The sequence below is a fragment of the Podarcis gaigeae genome (genome assembly GCF_964106915.1).
Source record: "Podarcis gaigeae genome assembly, chromosome: 5".
Taxonomy (NCBI): domain Eukaryota; kingdom Metazoa; phylum Chordata; class Lepidosauria; order Squamata; family Lacertidae; genus Podarcis; species Podarcis gaigeae.
The window spans coordinates 1,979,075-1,999,219 of NC_139681.1; the positions used below are offsets into that span (position 1 = coordinate 1,979,075).

Here is a 20,145-nt window from a genome sequence, read left to right on the forward strand (position 1 = left end):
ACAGTGATGACTCATTGTTGTTTTGCACTGCTGTCTAGGATATTTTTCAAGCTAGAATGATTTGCACCGTGTGATGCTGTACATGTTTCTAATAGCCTAAGTGTGGAGAAGACTTTGTGCCATTTATGTCTGGCATATGAAGCCTGAAAAGGCCCCACTGAGGTATATGAAAAAGCACTTTCTTAGTGTTCCTGATGTTGGAAGACATAGTGAATTTTAACAAACTGTAGAATCAATTTTCTAATCTTAATTCCAATCATGGGAGGGGCTGTGGCAAAATGTTTTTCAGGAACCTTCAGCTTTTATTTTAAAAAGAAAAAAGCAAACCTCCGAGTCTCACCCTTTTTAGTCATGGAAATATACAGGAAAATGTTGTTGCTAAGATATTTGTTTGCTCTCAGCACTCCAGCCACTAAGACCAAGAGCATAGTTGCCTGTTTCTTTCTTAAAATTTATAACTATACTTCTGAATACCTAGCAGGTAGCGAGTATGCAGGAACCACTACCTTACTTTCATATACATAGGACCATGTTTGGCGCATCCTATTTTGCCTCCTTGTCATTCTGCTGCCTGCCTCCCTGGATGGTGTGGGAGTGCCCATGAAGTGGAGACCAGGATGGTGGGTTCTGGCAAGATTCTGCACAATCTTGTGGCGTGCACAAGATCTCGGAAGATTTCAGTGGAAGCTGGCAACGGCGGGGTGGGCGGGACATCTGCAAGGGCGCTGCATCTTGTGGTTCTGTCGCTTGAGGCAGCTGCCTCACTCTACCTTATGGGTGGGCCAGAGCTGCATAGGGCCACCCAAGTTCGGTGGTATTAGTGGATGAAAAGATGATAGAGACTTTCAGCAGTGTTGTCCATATCATAACCTTACCATCCCAGTTGCACCTGAAAGGCCCATTCACTTGACAGTGGTTCTGAAAATGTGTTGATTTTTATGTTTTAATGTTTAATGTTGCCATTATTTTCAGTCTATTACTACCTAATAATTTTTTCACAGTTTTATTTTTCATGTGACCATATATTATCTGCCACTGTGCAAAGTTGGTTTGAGTACTGTTTGGCAGAAAAGTGGTATAAAAGCTTAATTAAAATGTCTATAATATAGCTCAGGGTGAAACAGAATTGACATAATCCGAGTATTGATTATCATTTGTTCCTCCCGTTGATTGGAAGAAGGTCTTGAAGGGTATGGGGAAAATGTGCATAATATCTGATTTCCCTTTAAAAAACAATAGGTTCATGTACTGGACAGACTGGGGAGAAGTGCCAAAGATAGAACGTGCTGGGATGGATGGCTCAAGCCGCTCAGTTATAATCAACGCAGATATTTATTGGCCAAATGGATTGACCTTGGATTATGAAGAACAGAAGCTCTATTGGGCAGATGCTAAACTGAACTTCATTCACAAATCAAATCTGGATGGAACAAATAGGTAAGAGTTGTGTTTTGCTTTAAAAAAATTAAAAAAAATTGTGAGATTGTATTCTAAATAAATACAACAGTGGTACAAGTATATGAACCAGTTGAAGCCCTTGAATACCATGTTTATAGTTTGTTAAATTTCAGATGTTTGACTTTAGAAGCATAATGTAGAGAGAGATCATAATGCAGAGAGAGAACAGACTGCAATTTGCTGAGAATCCCAAAGGGAAACTTCTTAACTTGCTTTATTAAAAAATGAGCCTATATTAATCTTCATAAAATGTAGTTCTTCAGAGTCTCCCCTACAGTGCTGTAGCGATGGTGCCTTTTAAAAGTACTGTATTTTAATCCCCTGCTTGGAAAATATGTGCCTGTTGATCAAATGCACAGAAAAAATAGTGTAGGCAGTGCTCTGACTAAATTGGTTTGCTGGGGTGCCCAAAGTGTACTTTAGGTGGGGTCCAATAGCTTGGGCAAGCTCAGTGGAACTTCCTTTTGAATTGACAGATCTCTATCTCATACCACAACCAACCTTTGAAAATTCTTCAGTTTCAAAAGATGATTGCCATGTATTATTATTGGAGGCGAGAGATAAAACATTTGTTCAGGAATCACAAGGGAGGCCCACACATTTTGGCCTGCTTAGGTAGCCAGCCGAAACTAAAATCTGACCTCTAACATTACACTGCACTTTGGAGCTACTTGTAAAATATTAAGAACTTACTGCTGCCCGCCCCCCTGCCCCCCTCCCGCACCCAGTGCTTCCAGTGTGAATGAAAGAAGCAGCCCCACTTTCCTCATTAAATTAAAATATGCGCTGGCAACTGGTAAGTATCTGTAAATTTATCCATAGCAGAGTTCTGAAAGCTACTACATTAGTTGTGCCCTTTAAAGACTCATCTAAGCTGAGACTGTCAGAATATAAAATGATAGCCTTCTGCATTACAAATTGCAAATGAAGGGTGGTTTTTCTTGGAGTTATGAAATAATAATAGTTTGCATAACTGTGGCAATGTTCAGCTTGTTCTTGACAGCTGATTTTTCTTTTTGAATTGTAAGTTATTTTGCAACCCAGATATTCGAGCTCTGGAAGATTAGTGTGGCCTCATTTGCACATAACACTAAGATGAACATGGCTTAGTGAGAATGAGCAAACATGCAGCTATATTGCCACTTTACTTCCCCAGTCTTGCTGCTACCACACAATGCAGAGCTAAGCTATGACTTGGCTTAGCATTATGTGCAAACTTGGGGTCATGGTTTATCTTGCTCCCAGTAAATCAACAGTGGTAAACCAAGGGCATACCTTTATATGTTGGAAACAATACAAACCATGAACCTAGGTTTACATGTCATTCTAAACTAAACCATATCTTAGCTGTGGGTAGTGTTGCAGCAACAACTGGGCAGGAGCATAGTGGCCACTCTTTTGCTCTAGGTACCCACATGCTTGCTTGTTCTTGCAATGCTGTAGTTTGCTTTTGTGTGAACTGAGCCTGTGTTGAAAATAATGTTTGAAAGACTGTAGGTTTGTAAATGAATGCTGCTGTCCATCACATATATCAAAAAATGGTGTTCTTGGGGACCTCTCTAGGCAATAGCTTAAGGCTGAGAAGGTGTGAATCAGCTTAGTGTGCTTAAGATGGAGGTTTTTGAGAACTTTTAATAGTGGTATGATACTGACTTAGTACTCAAAATTCACTGCCAACCTTTAAAGATAAGTTCTGTTTTCCTATATATGGTGGTGAAGGGGACTCTCTGGTCCAGGAACCTAATTAGGCCCACCAGACCTTGGAAGTTGACCCACCAGACCATTTTGGGCAAACCATGGCCACTTTTTCTAACATCATATGAGTTCAGTTACAGGAAAATCTGAGCCATGGTCAAAACGCAAAAACTGGTAACACTCACACCTAAGTGTGCTCCCAGTTCTTTCTTTACTGCCAAACTTGATGCTTTTAAAATTTGACTACTTTTTATGTAACCCTGCATGAAGACTGAAAAAGGTGTCTAATTCATAAAGTACAGTGGTACCTTGGGTTATACACTTCAGGTTACATACGCTTCAGGTTACAGATTCCGCTAACCCAGAAATATTACCTCGGGTTAACAACTTTGCTTCAGGATGAGAACAGAAATCATGCAGCGGTGGCACGGCAGCAGCAGCAGGCCCCATTAGCTAAAGTGGTGCTTCAGGTTAAGAACAGTTTCAGTTTAAGAGCAAACCACCAGAATGAATTAAGTTCTTAACCCGAGGTACCACTGTATCACATTTAAGTTACAGCTGCAAAGGAAAAAGATTGAATGTTGTTATTTGTTTAGGTCAGGGGTCTGCAACCTTTAAGACAAAAAGAGCCACTTGGACCCATTTCCGAAGAAGAAAAAAAACTGGGAGCCGCAAAACCATTGCGACATTTAAAACAAATATATCTCCAGAGCCGCGATCTGACAGCGGGTGGGAAGGTGACGTCGGGACAGTGCGTGACTAACGCACGCACCGCCCCCATGCGACATCACAGCCAGTACAGCGCCCGTCACAGTGGGGAGTGTCAGGGTGCACAATGCGCCTCCTCCCCTCGCTAGTATCCGCCCCGGAGCCGCGGCAAAGGTGTAAAAGAGCCACATGCGGCTCCGGAGCCGCGGGTTGCAGACCCCTGGTTTAGGTTTTTTGGTTGGTTGGTTGGTTTTTTGGTTAGTTTTTTGGTGTAACCTGCCCTGTGATCTTAGGTTGCCGGGTGGATAGCAATAAGAATCTAAATAGTCCACTTTGTCCTAGGTATTCATTTTAAAATTAAAACCAAATGCTATGGATCTGTGTGGTAGGGAGAAGCAGTTCCTGTTTAAACCATGACTTAAGACCCAGGGCTGTGACATGAATGTTTATTATTACGGCCATACTGAAACCGGAATTTCTGTATAGTTCTTTACAAAAACGATAAAAACAACCAAGGTGGAATTTAACAATCAATATACTAATTAAATTGACTTAAAATGTATATCTAAGGAAATAAGAACTCCATTTAAGAATTTAAAGAATAAGAAAAATTAACTATAAGCTGTAATGGTTTATGACTGTGCAGCTGTGTAATCTTTTGCATTACATTCTTTGACTTATGGCTATTGCACAAAATCTAGCTGCATTTCTAGTGACATATGGATTCCAGTCAGACAAGAGCTAATTTAAATAATATTCCTCCATTTTCCCTGGTACTTTTTGTACAAGTGGGCTTATGAGAGAGGCTCTGGGATCTGTATAAAATCTACAGTGGAATGGAACACGGCCCACTGCTTCACTTTGACCCCTCTTACATGGGCAGACCCTCTCGCCATGAGGAATCTTTCTGTATCTGTCTTCCAATAGTGCAGATGGCAAGACATTGAATTTAGCTTGCTTAATGCCTTTCTAAATTTGGGGATGTTCAAATTCGTCTAATAATTTGGAAGTGCCGGACCATTCTGTTTGTCCAAAGCATAGGATATAGATCAGCTTGAGCTAAATGGGTTCGTAGTTCAATATTTCTAATTCTTTGTGAAATTTTCACTTTTGCTTTATCGTATCCCTGTGTTAGGATTTAAGTCAAAAGCTTTCACAGACGACATGGTCCTGACATTAGAATAACCTCTGGAAAGTACCCCAGAGGCACTGGAGTTTGGGAAATAAGCAGGCTTTAAACTAAATAAAGATGAAACTAAAATTTTAGTTAAAAAAAATGGATGGACAATCAAAAAATAATTTAGAAATAATCAGTGGACTGAAAATAGAGAAAAAAGTAAAGTATCTGGCAATATTAATAACGGCTAACAACCATAATATTTTTAATGATAACTATGTGAAGAAATGGAAAGAAATCAATAAAGATCTGAAAATACGGTGTAGAATGCAATTGTCCTTTTGGGAGGGAAGTCTCTACTATAGAAATGAATGTTCTCCCAAAAATACTGTTTCTGTTTCAAACAGTACCAATACTTATTGATGCACGATGCAAAAAGAATGATCCAAATTTATCTGGCAGAGGAAGAAACCCAGAATAAAGCATATGATTATACTTTGAGGCATCGTGCTTGTGCTGGATTAAGGGAAGGAACTTACTGAAGAACACCCAACTGCTAGATTCGGGAGGGCATGTTGTTAAATATGGACGGCACAGGTGTATGTGGTATGGCAAAGCCCAAATTTACAAGAGCTTCTCCAACTATTCTCTAACAATTCTCTCCCCGATGCTTTTTAACATCTTTATGCGCCCCCTTGCCCAGATTATTGGGAGCTTTGGGCTGGGCTGTCACCAATATGATGATGACACTCAGCTCTATCTGCTGATGGATGGCCACACCGACTCGGCCCCGAACACACTGACCAGAAGCTTGGAAGCTGTGGCTGGATGGTTTCGTGGGAGCCGATTGAAACTAAATCCTTCGAAGACAGAGGTCCTGTGGCTGGGGCCCAATTAGTGCCATTGCCTTCCGTTAAGAGTTTGGGTGTAATCCTTGACGCCTCCCTTTCCATGGAGGCGCAAGTTACAGCAACAGCCAAGGTGACATTTTTCCACCTTTGCCGCATCAAGCAGTTGGTCCCTTACCTTTCCCGCCCCGACCTGGCCACAATGATCCATGCGACGGTCAGCTCCAGGCTTGACTACTGTAATTCGCTCTATGCGGGGCTGCCCTTGAAGCTGTCCCAGAAACTCCAGCGGGTGCAGAATGCTGCAGCGAGGCTCCTCACAGGGTCTCTGCCACGGGAGCATATTCACCCAGTGCTTTTTAAACTGCACTGGCTCCCGGTGGAGTACAGGGTCAGATTTAAGGTGCTGATTTTGACCTTTCAAGCCCTTCATGGCCTAGGACCCTCGTACCTACGGGACAGCCTCTCCCGGTATGCCCCACGGAGAACCTCAAGGTCCATAAATAGCAACACCCTAGAGGTCCCAGGCCCTAAGGAAGTGAGATTAGCTTCAACCAGAGCCAGGGCCTTCTCAACACTGGCTCCGGCCTGGTGGAACACTCTGCCTCATGAGACCAGGGCCCTGCGGGATCTGATTTCTTTCCCGGCCTTGGCTGGGGAGGGCGGGGTATAAATTTATCATCATCATCATCATCATCATTATTATTATTATGTGATCAGAAAGAACTTGATTAGAGTCTGGGCAAACACAAAAACCTACTGGAAAGAAAGACACCACTGTGGTTATCCCAGACAGAAGCAATAGCTAGGAAAAAGAAAGATTAATATGGAGAAACAGTGGGGTACATACAGAGATCTGTTGGATCTTGTGGGGGGGGGGGACCAAAAATGAAAAAAATAGAAGAAATTAAAGAGTATGTACCACCTGGTAAACTATTACCAACTTAATGCTCTATTTAAGGTAGACAAAAAATATGGTTTTGCATGCTCCATATAGCAGCTGAGCTAGAATCTTTGCTGTAAAAACTTGAATAGCAGAAGGGGATGAATTGTCCTCCACTTTTAAAGAAGAACAAGAGAAGTGCCTTTAAGCTTCTTTGTATATTTGCAGCAGCATTTTTCAGTTGTAACTTCTATGTACCTGTTGAGAGCTATATCATTCCTAGATACCTATAGGAAGCTACCTGCTCTATTTTATGGCTGTTCATTTGCCATCTGTATTTCATCCTTTTCCTAGAGAACATAATAATCTTAGTTTTATCATAATTAATTTGTAATGATTCCTTTTTGCAATAACTCTCCAAGGCTCTCAACAATCACCTCAAGTCCACTTTTGTGAGAGACAAGAGTACTACATCGTATGCATATAATATAATTTGCAGGGCTTTGTTTGACAGACTAGGATATTGAATGTGTTGCACTTGTAAGCCTCCTACCAAAGAATTCATATAAAAAATAAAGAGAGTAGGGGCAAGGGCGCATCCCTGTTTTACTCCATTGAGAGAAGGGGTGGAGCAGGATAGATGACTTTTGCTATTACATCTCAGCCGCAAACGAGTGTTTTCATAGAGGCAGCGTATCAAAGTCAGTAAATGACAGTCTATATTTGTTTCTTCCATCTTGTCCCACAGCCTCTGTCTTGGTATAAGGTCCTAAAGTAGATTTAAAATCATTGAAGGCAGCATAAAGCGCACCTCCAACTGGGGCTGTGTATTTCTCAACCAAGTGCTGTAGGACAAGCCCACTGTGGATTGATCCTTCCTGGAGCCTGCCTGCTCGTCATTTGGAATTTTTTCTTGTTGAAGACAGCCTGTCGTTTTCCCAATAGATGGCTGACGTACAGTTTCCTAATAATGTTGGGTAGACTAATGGGTCTGTAGTTTGCAGGTTCTGTTCTTTTCCCTTTTTATATATTGGAAAGATTAACACTAGACCCCAGTCCTCAGGGATACATGCTGAAAGATAAATGCTTGTGAATAAAGCTACCAACACGGGCATCCACCAGTTGAAGCTGGATTTAAATACTTCAGGTGGAATACCATCGTTTTGGGGGCCTTGCCTCTTTTGCGCATAGAGATAAGACTCTTAATTTCCAAGATGGTTACTGAGGGCCAGTTTGGAAGGTTACATGTATTTACCCTTTTATTCTGTGCTACCTCTTGCCCTGTTTGCCCAGTAGCACATATACTATTAAAATGGGATTCCCAAGGCCTTGCAGGGATACGATACTCGACTCTGGTTGTAAGGTTGGGCCAGCCTTTGGCAACCAGCTTCCAAAAAGTCTCCATGTCTTTGCCCTTTGCTTCTTTTCTTAAATTCCACCAAGCCTCTCTCTGGGCAGGGCTGTGACATAGTTACCTGAAGTTTCACCTTTCCCACAAACCCGTCCAGCAGCTGATAGTTATTAGAGGCCCTTCTCTGGTTGCCCCTTACTTCTGAGGTTTCCAGGAGAACAGAGCAGAAGAAACTATTGAGGGCAAAAAAGTTCCTTCAGAAACAAGAACTCTTGCTCAAATAAGGAGAACAAAAAGAACCACAATATTCAGCAAAAGAATTTTGCAGACAAAAATGAAATTAAAAAATGGAGAATTATACATTTGATGAATGTATAATTGGAAATAAAAAATTAACTATACCAGAAACAGGAAATTAGCTAGGGAAGCAGATGGACAGGTGACAAGAGAGTTAAAGGAATGCTGAAGCATTATAAGGAAAAGCTGAATTATTTGTTTATGTCCTCTTTGTGGAAGATGTAGGGCAGAAACCTGTGCCTGAACTAAGTTTTTCAGGAAGGGAGTCTGAAAAGCTGAGGAATATAGTGGAATGGTTTTATTCCTCTTAGTTTTATTGCATTGTTGGTTAAGTAGATTCATAAATTTTAAATTTTCAAATTTTCTTTGCATGTTGTCCTGAAATCCGTTTTTGAACACAAATATAGTGGTGACACTATTAGGTGGCCTTATGGGAAACTTAAAAAATGAACAAGTTGCTAGCTCTGGATGTTACCCAGCCAAAAGTTCTTAAGAACTCAAAGGTGAAATTGCTGATCTTCTAACAAAAGCATGTAACTTAGTTGCTGAAATTGGCTGTCGTAGCCCATTCAATATTATTTTTGAAAGGGCTCTGTGGTGAATTCAGGAAACTAGTCCTGCTTGCTTAATGTCTGTTCTGTGGAAATCACTATTAAATATAATCGGGTATATAGGAGAGCATGTGTTGCTAAAGAAGAATTGGCATGTCTTCTGCAAAAGCCTGTCTACCTCTCTGAAAAAGTCATTCAATAAATGCTGCTGAGTAACGTGATCAGCCATGGCATAAGAGAATGAGTTATGTTATGGATCACTAATAACTTTAAAAAACAACAACTGAAGAATAGGAATAAATTAACAGTCCCTCACAATGGAGGGATGTAAAAGGAGGATCCACACATTCTATTTTGGGCCAGTGATTTTAAACTTGTTCATCAGTGACCTAGAGTTAGAGCAAAGTGGGTATTGCTGACACACAATAATTCAGGGTGGTAAAGACAAAACTGGCTTTGCAAAGAGCTAAAATTCAAGCTTCCTTCAAGGAGCTGAGTGTGCTGTACATGGTTCTCATGAAGGGATACGATCATGTTTGTTCAGAAATCAACATATCTTCCTTAAATCATAAAAAAGCACAGCTGAAGTCCATTTGGGTGCCTTGCAAGCTTTTCCCTGCTTTTCCACATAGTTGCACTCAGGCAATTGTGATTAGTGTTTAGGAACAAACCTGTGTGCTTTTATAGCATGATAGTTATTGGTGAATTTGAAGTTTTCAGATTAAAGGCTGCCCTGTTGGAGAATGCAGTGTTGGTAATACTAGTGATGTGCATATGTGGTGGGAACATCAGGTTATAAAATACGAAAGCATGCCTTTGGGTGGTATAAGTAAGTATAGAGTGGTGTTGAAAGCCCTCATTGTATTATTGAGATTTAGAAAAGATATTGAGGAACCACAGGAGTTGATGCTAATCTCATTACTACTTCTTAAATAGAGCTAGCATGTGCACACACACACACACACACACACACACACACACACACTTGTGCACCAACCACAAGAGTACAAGAGTCAGTTTGGATCCCGGTTCAACATGTTGAAAAATTGCCCAATTTAATCCAAGGTATTGTAAGGGCTGTCTAGTTCAGATCAGGTCTAAATCCCAACCCCCAAAAAGACAGAATTGTGACTAACCCATTTATTATTATGGGGACCTTTTTTTTTTAAGGCTATAATGTTTTTTTTTTACTCTTGATAGAATTGGTTGACATTGCAGACATAGTAGCCCTTCTTAAGTGAATGAAGCCTGCCAAATAGGATTATATATTTAATTAATTTGGACCCTGCCCTTCCTTCCAAAGGAAGCCAGCGAATTTTTGTGCTGATCACCTTTAAAAGGTTTAGGGAGGAAAAGATGAAACTTCTCTCATTCCTGCCACCCTCACATGGTGAGGGAGGGGTGCATGAGAGGGCTTTCTCAGGGGCTGCTCCCTCCCTGGAGAAGATGGACTGGTTCCCTCCTTGCTGCCGTCTGCCGTCAAGTGAAGGCTTTCTTGTTCCAACAGGCTTTTGGGAACTGATTGCTTTGAATGAAAGAGTTGATGCTGTTTTTATTGAAATTATCTGTATGTTTTTAATACATGGTAGGTAGGTAGGTAGGTAGGTAGGGAGTTTTATTCTATCAATGTTTAATTGTTTTTTAATTATTGTTTTCCTCTCTATGTGGATGGCAGCTAACGGATTGAGGTTGAATCCCAACAAGACAGAAGTACTGTTTTGGGGGGACAGGGGGCGGGCAGGTGTGCGGGACTCACAGGTCCTGAATGGAGTAACTGTGCCGCTAAAGGACCAGGTGCTCAGCCTAGGAGTCATTTTGGACTCACAGCTGTCCATGGAAGCTCAGGTTTACCAGCTCCATCTGATACACCGGCTAAGACCCTTCCTGCTTGTGTCCTGCTGTCTCATCAGAGTGGTGCATGCCCTGCTTATCTCCCACTTGGACTTCTGCAATGGAACTCTACATGGGGCTGCCTTTGAAGGTGACCCGGAAACTACAACTAATCCAGAATGCAGTAGTTAGACTGATGACTGGGAGCAGCCGCTGGGACCATTTAACACTGGTCCTGAAAGACCTAAATTGGCTCCCAGTATGTTTTTGAGCACAATTCAAAGTGTTGGTGCTGACCTTTCAAGCCCTAAACGGCCTCAGCCGAGTATACCTGAAGGATTATCTCCACCCCCATCGTTCAGCCCGGACATTGAGGTCCAGCTCCAAGGGTCTTCTGGTGGTTCCCTCAGTGCAAGAAGTGAAGTTACAGGAAATCAGACAGAGGGCATTCTCAGTAGTGGCGCCCAGTAAAATTTTTGTTGTTGTTGCTGCTGCTATTTATTTGGTAGATGACTTTTATCCAAATGCCCTCTCCTTCTGAATAGAATTTCTATGGCTCCTTGTTATACATCTGCGCTGGGAGCAATGAAATAAGACGGGAAATGGCTAGAGCCCTAGTAGAGGAAGACTCATGCCTCATGTTGTATCTGACCAAACACAGGAGCATGGTCATGTGCGCAGGGTGTGCCTGGGCACAGCCTAATGTTGTTGTTTTTTTAAAAAACCCCAGGAATCATGCAAGGAGGGAGAGAGCACACAGCAAGCTTGCTCCCTCAGCTGCCCAAGCTCAGTGGGAGTGAGGGGCTGCTTTTGTGGTGCGCAAGCAAGGAGGAGGAGGAGCCATCTGCCCTGCAGATCTGCCCTCCCTCTCGTCAGCCATGGGTCTTTTTCTGTGCATGAAAAATAGATTATTTTGTCTTCTTGACCACTCTTGTTGTGGTTGTTTTGCGAGCTTTTTGACTCTTTACCTCTTTCTTGTCCTCATTTGCCTTGTCATTTCCCCCACCTTCCTTCCTTCCTTCCTGAAATAAATAATGGAAAATTCCCCCAGTTGAAATGTGCTGTGCATGCCTATGCACAGGATAGAGCTCATCGTTGACCCTATTCTAGAATTAACTGGATTAAATATTATTCTCTCTGGCTAGAATCTCTGTTAGAATATTAGATATCAAAATGCATCTCCTAAAATTCTCATGTTCTGAATGTTTTACAGTATCACGTCTTTCTTTTTTTAAATGCACCTCTTTGCAGTCCATAGTTAGTGTGACCTCTTTTTTCTTTCAGTGCATTTTGTATACTGTTGTATGAAATATTAATTCAAATGCCAAGACTGCAATCCTATGTGCAGTGAATTGCAAGTGTAAGAATATATGTAACCCTGCGGCATATATAAAGTAGTATTAGAGAGAGGGACAGCAGAGGTTGGAGTCTGCATTCTTGAAGTGGACAGAAAGAGAAAGTGTATTTGAGAAGAGGTGCAATACTGGGTGGAGGAAGACTCATCCTGGATGATTTCTGTAAGGAAATTTTACTGTATATATTCTGTAAATGTGTAAAACATTGAAAGTGCACTGTATTAGCTTCCTGGGTTGTTTTGGTTACAAACTGCTTTTTAATGCTGAAATATTGACACATTTCATGACGTTCTTAGCAAATCATGAGTTTGCCTCTATGAGTTGCTTCAAGCAGTGTGCAACCCTAAGACTATAAAATCCTCAGTTAAGATTTAAAATAAACCTATTCAGGTTCTCTTAGCCGATTAAGGGAAGATAAGGTTGTCCTAATTTTTAAAATAAATTTAGGCAATTTAGCAGTTCAGACCTAAGAAAAAGGATGGTTGATAAGAGTCCAATTAGAGCTTCTTTACTAGATCTAAGGACTTTGCTTGTAGATTGAACATACGTTTTCCATTTGTTTTCCACCAGGCAAGCTGTCATTAAAGGGTCTCTTCCACATCCTTTTGCTCTGACTTTATTTGAGGATACACTGTATTGGACTGACTGGACCACACGTTCTGTCCTGGCTTGCAACAAATACACTGGGGAGAACCTGCGTGAAATACATTCCAATATATTTTCTCCCATGGATATTCATGTGTTCAACCAACAACGACAGCCCAGTGGTGAGTTCTCTGTTCCCCCACCATTGCTAACTACAACTTTGAACAGATTGGTAGAAGTCCCAATTTGCCTTAGAGTGGAAGAGTTCATTATAGATGCTTTCCTTGGTACAATTTATAAGGCAATGAATTAAAAATATATCCCAAGAAACACTGGCACCAGTTCAGACAACATACCAAGGCATGGTTAAAAAACCTTAGCTATGATTAATCTCTGCATGATGGCTTGCTGTTGGCCAAAGAACAAAATTATGATTGACATGAACTGGTGAGTGAATCACCAACTCTTAATGTTTTTGATCTGAGTAGTAAAATCGTATTATTTTACTCTCCCTGTGTTTGTGTTTTCAGTTTGTGGCATGTAGCCAGGTTGCTTTTTCTTTTACAATTCTACACAGAATTGCAGAATTAGAAGAGAAGCCAAAGTTCATCTAGTCCACCCCCCTGCCATGCAGGATCTCAATTAAAGTATCCATGACCAATAGCCACTTTTTGAAGGAGTCTAAGTTCTTCCTGATGTTCAGTTAAAATCTCCTTTCTTGCAACTTGAATCCACTGGTTTGAGTCCTACCCATCAGAGCAGGCAAAAACAAACAAACCACCCCTTCCTCTTTCAAATGACAGTCCTTTAGATATCATAGGAAGCTATCATATCAGTTTTCAGTCTCCTCTTTTCCAGTTTGGTGTCATCTGCAGATGGGAAGAGCATCTCCTCATTTCTATATAGATTTTGAACAACAATGGGCCCAGGACAGAACCCTGCGGCATCCTGCTTGTCACTTTTCCCCAGTATGGCGAGGAACTGCTAGGCAGCATTGGCCCAGCTCCTAAAAGTGTGGGGTGAAATCCATCCCAGCACCTAGCGGACCAGGGCCGTCTGGCGCTGCTGATTTGCATCTAGTAAATAGGTGTCTACTCAGAAGAAAGCCGCACTGAATTCAGATAAGGGTTTGTGGCGCTATAGTTTTTTATCTCCGAATGACAAGACCTTTTTGCATCAGGTGAGTGAGGACCACTTGATTTTTAAAATTCTCTGATACATACAGAGCTGTGTGCCATTTGGACTGTATCTGTAGGTTTCCCCTTCTGTGTCAGTTAACTGGGGTCAAATCAGTATTGTTTACTTTTTATAATACATGGAAGATGGATCTCCCTTGGGAGTTTCTGGACTCTCCTTCCTTGAAGGTTTCTAAGCAGAGGTTGGGTGGCCATCTGTCATGGATGCTTTAGCTGAGTTTCCTACTTGGAGGGGGCTGCACTAGAAAGATGACCCTTGGGGTCCCTTCCAACTCTATGATTCTATGTTTTTCTGCTTCAACAATATTTCATTCTGTTCCTATAATGTTATAGAAGGCATGTTTCACCTTTAAGCTATTTTAGATTCAACTTCTAATTTAGCTAACAGGACAGTAAAATAACCCCCCCCCCCCCGATAATTTGAACCCGTGTGCTTTAGGCACAGATGTAGTACACACATTCCATTGTGGAGGAGTAAAACATGTTTTTATAAATAAAACATATTCTGTTTACAGACAGAACATTTAAATAGCTACCTTTCTACCGATGGCAGTGGGGGCCACAGTCAGAAAAAAGTTGAGAAACACTGTCATAGGGGGGGAAAGGAGACTGAGGGAGAAACAGCTTGTCAATTTCACTCCTCAGAGAAACAGAGGTGGCATTTATGCTTCTAATTATTTTGATCCTATGAAAGTGGATTTCCCCATGGTCCGATGGCTCCCTGGGATCAACCTCTAGGAGGGATTGCTATTTAGGCTATTGCTTTACGTTCCTGACAAGGCAGGTCAGAGGATGAAATGTAGTGCAGAGGAAATGGTAATAGTTCCTGTTAACAGTAAGGAGGTTTCTGCTGTGCCAAAGTTTTCTGTGCCGCTGTCTTTGTTTTGCATATCTCATATCACCGAGAGCCAGTGTGGTGTAGTGGTTAAGAGCGGCAGTCACGTAATCTGGGGAACCGGGTTCGCGTCTCCGCTCCCCCACCTGCAGCTGCTGGGTGACCTTGGGCCAGTCCCACTTCTCTGAAGTCTCTCAGCCCCACTCACCTCACAGAGTGTTTGTTGGGGGGAGGAAGGGAAAGGAGAATGTCAGCCGCTTTGAGACTCCTGAAGGGGAGTGAAAGGCGGGATATCAAATCCAAACTCTTCTTCTTCTTCTTCATCTGTGTGAAGGCAGACCAGTCATTACGATAATAAAAATTGGGTTTTATATTTATTTATTTTATTTATAAAATACTATGCCCCTTAATATATTAAAATTTCAGAGCAGTCTACAACAGAAATATAATAACAACAATAAAATGCAAATAGCATACAATAAAATTACCTCAGAAACTGAAAAAAATAAAATCACAACTGTATATCACAAACAAAACTGAAGGTGGTGAAAATGAAATTCTCAATACAGCTTTTCTTCAAAAGGATGAAATGCAGCTTTGGAGGCTAACATTATTTTGCAGATGTGGGGAGGGAGGCTTGGGTTGGTGTGCAATGTCTTCTTTGTATTTTTCGCCTCCTGTGTACACATAGTTCCCCATTCACATAAATATACACATATTCAAGTCACATATACCTTGTGTATGTGCACTTCCTTACTTATTTTGCTTGTTTCTACTGTCCATGTTTCTCATCCCTTAAACACATGTTATTCTTGATGTGCAATGTAATGTTTTTTAGTATTACTACACACTGATCTGCATGGTCTCTGTACTTGACAGCTGCAAACCCATGTGGAACCAATAACGGTGGTTGCTCCCATTTGTGTTTGATGTCTCCTGTCAAGCCCTCTTATCAGTGTGCATGTCCCACAGGCGTGAAACTCCTTGAAAATGAAAAAACCTGCAAAGATGGTATGTTATAATTTTAAAAGTTATTCAGATAATAGAGTTTAAACTGGCAAAGAATTTGACCTGTTAGCATAATTGAATAGTGTACCTTTCTGGCAAGGATGCTACAAGCCAAGTACAAAATGTACACTGCCACTTCAGTGTATGTTACAACAGTGGTTTCTCAAATTGTGGGGATGGTGCAAGATACCTGGAGGAATGTGTGTGGGAAGTTCTAGGGAGGAAGAGTTAGTACCACATTAGACTTCATACATAGATCTTTGTTGGGGGATACTGTGTGCTCACGTGCCAAAGAACCTGTTGGAAGTGCATTGGGGGCTTGAAAAGGAGAGCAAGCTTAAAAGAGGGTAATTTCTCATTTAGTTTGATGGGCTTCAAGACTGGCAGCAGTGCTGTGTGGGAAAGGCAGACAGGCCTGATTTAATGCCATTGCCAGACTCATAGGCCATTCTGGGCATGTTATAAACACACCCTGACTATGACATCCAGATGGCTGTCACCTCTAATATGTTACTTACTGCTAAGGAACAAAATGCTTTTTCTGGAACTGATAACCTGTATGAAGTATTTATCCTAAAGTTGAATTAATATGTTATGAACGCACACACTTTTCACAGTGGGCTGCGATAATAATGTTATTGTTGTCTAAACCATGTTTTGTTCAAAGAACCATGGATCATCTCACAGACCTCAAGACTGTTGTAATGTGTTGAAGATTCAGAAACTACATCTAGGACAGAATGGAGTATCCAGCCATGCTACTTATGAGCACTGCTGGCTGGGCAAATATTACACTACTTCTTGAAAGACCTCCGCTTGTTGTCTTTGTCCTTCTGAGCCCAATTTAAAGTGCTTATATTGACATGCAAAGCCATAAATGACTTGGGCCAAATATCAGGAGAAGCACACTCTCTCTTATATGCCTCTCTTGGTATATATGTTTATTGTTCAGTAAGAAGTGCAGGTGAAAGGGGGTAACATTAACCACTAGGCTTGGAGGGCTGATTCACAATGATGATCATCATCAAGTGTTGAAGATGTGTGTGTGGTTGGAATTTTGATGTCACCTCTGATCACATCAAACACAATGCTTTTAAAATGGTCTGTTCACATATTCTAGCTGTAAGTTATCAAGTGTTTGAAATGATAAAAATATAAAACACCAAATTACTTTTTCAACTAATGTCAAGGTTTTACTTAGAAATGCAGATAGTTGTTTTTTTTTTTTAATGAGCATTTTATAGGTTGCAGCAGCTGTTTCTCCTTGCTCATTTCCCCCCTTTGTTTCTATTTAATCATGGCTATGTGAATCCACAGAAAGCTTGCTTAAAATAATTTGTGCCATATATATCGTATTTTTCACTCCATAAGACACACCTGACCTAGTTTTTAGAGGTGGAAAACAAAAACAAAAAAATCTGAATCAAATGTTGTACTAAACTATTTAATAAACTACCTGTATATCAGAATAATATTTCAGCCATGTAAAGTGAACAGGAGTCAACAGTGGCATTAAGAACCATCACTGTCATTAACAAATGAAGAGAGACTTTATCCCCTGATAACGGGGGCAGGCAGTGGAAATATATGAGGTTCCCACATTGAGTCCCTTAGATCTAAGGACTGCATGGTTTGGCCCTACACAATTATTTTAATAAAGCCAAAAGAAGTGGGACTTTCTTCCTTTTTTTTCATTGCAGAGATCTCTGGGGGCTTTTATATGAGGGAGGAATGAGTGGAAAATCTGATTCAATTCCCATTTAAAGTCAAACCTACCCAATTCACACCTTTGTACACAACACAAGGATCAAACTACAGCCGCCCTTCAAATTTCAAACTTCTGCAAAGGAAGGCACTACTGTCCCAGCAAGACCAGTGGCGTAGGGAGGGTCTTGTGTGGCGGCACGTCGCCTGTGGGGATGTGGGACATCGCCCACATGAGCATTGTCCCAAGGGGGCAGCTGAGCATGGGGGTGGAGGGATTACACGGCTCCCGCTGTGCTTGCTTTACACCCGTGTAAGCAGCTCCTGTCCCGCTTTCCTGCTTTAAAACAAGCCAAGGAGGTGGGTATTTGCTTCATAAGACGCACAGACATTTCCCCTTAGTTTATAGGAGGGAAAAAGTGCGTCTAATGAAGTGAAAAATACAGTATATTGTAAAGAAACTGAAAGGATAAACTAAACTTTTAGAATTTGTCCCTATAAATTACCAACTCATTAAAAAACAGTTTCATTACTGCGACTTATAACTGTATAATACATAAACTAATTATCTTTATGTTGTCTGTCTAAATATTCTTTCAGGCAAGGGAGGAAGGATACAATTCTGCAAAATTTGTTGTAGCTTCTTTTTCAGATATTCAAATCTTTACTCAAATATTCCAATCATTTATTTAATGACAATATAGCTTTAGAGGCCTAGATTTGTTAGTACAGTATTCTTTCATCTGTTCTCAGTTGTCACTTTGAAAATCTAATGGAAAAAGCAAATCCGTGTTTTCAGGAGATATAAATCCAAACAATGTTTTCTTTTCAGGTACAGAACAATCTATGCTGTTCTTTGAGTAAATATATCTGCCAAGAGCCAGTGCGATATAATGAACAGACTTAAATTGAAGAGACTAATGTCCAAATCCTGTCTCTGTCATGAACCTTATTGGGTGACCCTGGGGCCTGAAATACAAGACAAAACTGTATCAATAGAGGATATAGCATTTTATATGGAAATACAGGACAATCCTGTATAGGTACGATGGCAACCCTACCTGTCCCAGACCAGATTGGTGCTTCTGGACCACATGGCATAACTTTTATATTATTTCTCTGTTGTTCATCCCTGTTATTTATGAAATCAATTTATCACTTTTTTACTTAAATAAATTCCATATTTGGCTTTGGAAACATATCAGCACAACACTTTCAGTTAGGCTTACATTATGTCCCAAGACTTTCCTTGGTAGTCAAAATTGCATAAAGCAATCAACATAAAATATTAACAGTGAGAATATGCTAAGTAATAATCCTGCAGAAAATTTACAACTGCTCTACAGATGCTGCAGATCATTGTTGCATAGGTTTGTCGCAAGGACGGAAAATGGAGGGAAGGTCTGGTCTTCTTCTGTGACAGATACGACTTGCTATGCCAGCAACAGTACCAGAGCTTGATGAATGCTAGATTTAGGATAGAGAAAAGAAGGTACTTCTTTATCAAATACTTCCATAAACTTATGAATTGCTGTAACAAACTCTGGTGATGGTCAATGGCTTAGATGGCTTTTTGAAGGGGATTAGGCAACTGCAGTTCCATCAGTGGTGGTAAGCCAACATAGCAAGATGGAAGCTCCAATGTGCAGAGGAAGTATTTATCTCTATAGCATTTGTCTTTGGGACAAGCACGTGCAGAGGGCCCATTGCCTTCATATCCTCCTTGTGGAATTCCTGGTACCATCTCACTGGCCACAGATGGAAAGAGGCTGCTGGAGTAGGCAAACTTGAAAGGGAATTTTTATTTTGTTAAGTAGCATAGATGACTAATGGGTAGCCAAATTTGAATTTACTTCCCATTCTTCTCATCTGCCACTCCTTTGCACACCTAACATAGTTTTGAGTTATAAAACGGTAGTTCTTTATAGACAGGCAGACTGCTTCCCATGTGCTATGTAATCATGCCAGTGAAGTCAATTAAACTTACGTTATTGCTTTACAATTTGTTTGATTTAAATCAAACAATAAGTATGGGAAGATGCAGTACGTTTCCGAGCACAATTCAAAGTATTAGTGCTGACCTTTAAAGCCCTAAACGGTCTCGGCCGAGTATCCCTGAAGGAGCGTCTCCAACCCCATCATTCAGCCCAGACACTGAGGTCCAGCTCCGAGGGCCTTCTGGCGGTTTTCTCACTGTGAGAAGTGAAGCTACAGGGAACCAGGCAGAGGGCCTTCTTGGTAGTGGCACCTGCCCTGTGGAATGCTCTCCCATCAGATGTCAAGGAAATAAACAACTATCTGACTTTAAGAAGACATCTGAAGGCAGCCCTGTTTAGGGAAGTTTTTAATGTCTGATGCTTTACTGTATTTTTAATATTTTGTTGGAAGCTGCCCAGAGTGGCTGGGGAAAGCCCAGCCAGATGAGGGGGTATAATTTATTATTATTATTATTATTATTATTATTATTATTATTATGCAAAATTGAAGACCGCTGGAAGAGAGGCGAGTGCTGAAATATTTTTTATTTTTAACCCACATAAATTAAATCTAACTGACCAATGTTGGTGCCTAAACAATACCAACATCCATTTTCCCAAATGGAATGAAAATGAAGAGGAAGGGTTCTCAGTGAAATACGGGTAACTTAAATCTTATACTGGTTTTACTTATGTGATCACAGCTTTGCATGGGGTGGGGGGGGGCTTTAAACAAATAAACAAAGAG

The 20,145-nt window shown here is 40.9% G+C and overlaps 1 protein-coding gene across 2 annotated transcripts in view; it reads left to right on the forward strand.

The window, feature by feature from the left end:
• LRP6 (LDL receptor related protein 6) overlaps positions 1-20,145 on the forward strand; it is a 100,411-nt gene that overhangs the window by 23,614 nt on the left and 56,652 nt on the right. For both annotated transcript variants that reach the window (XM_083738713.1, XM_083738714.1), the window contains exons 3-5: positions 1,240-1,437; positions 12,664-12,860; positions 15,589-15,720. In XM_083738713.1, the coding sequence (XP_083594839.1) occupies positions 1,240-1,437; positions 12,664-12,860; positions 15,589-15,720 (527 nt within the window). The remainder of the gene's footprint in view (positions 1-1,239; positions 1,438-12,663; positions 12,861-15,588; positions 15,721-20,145) is intronic.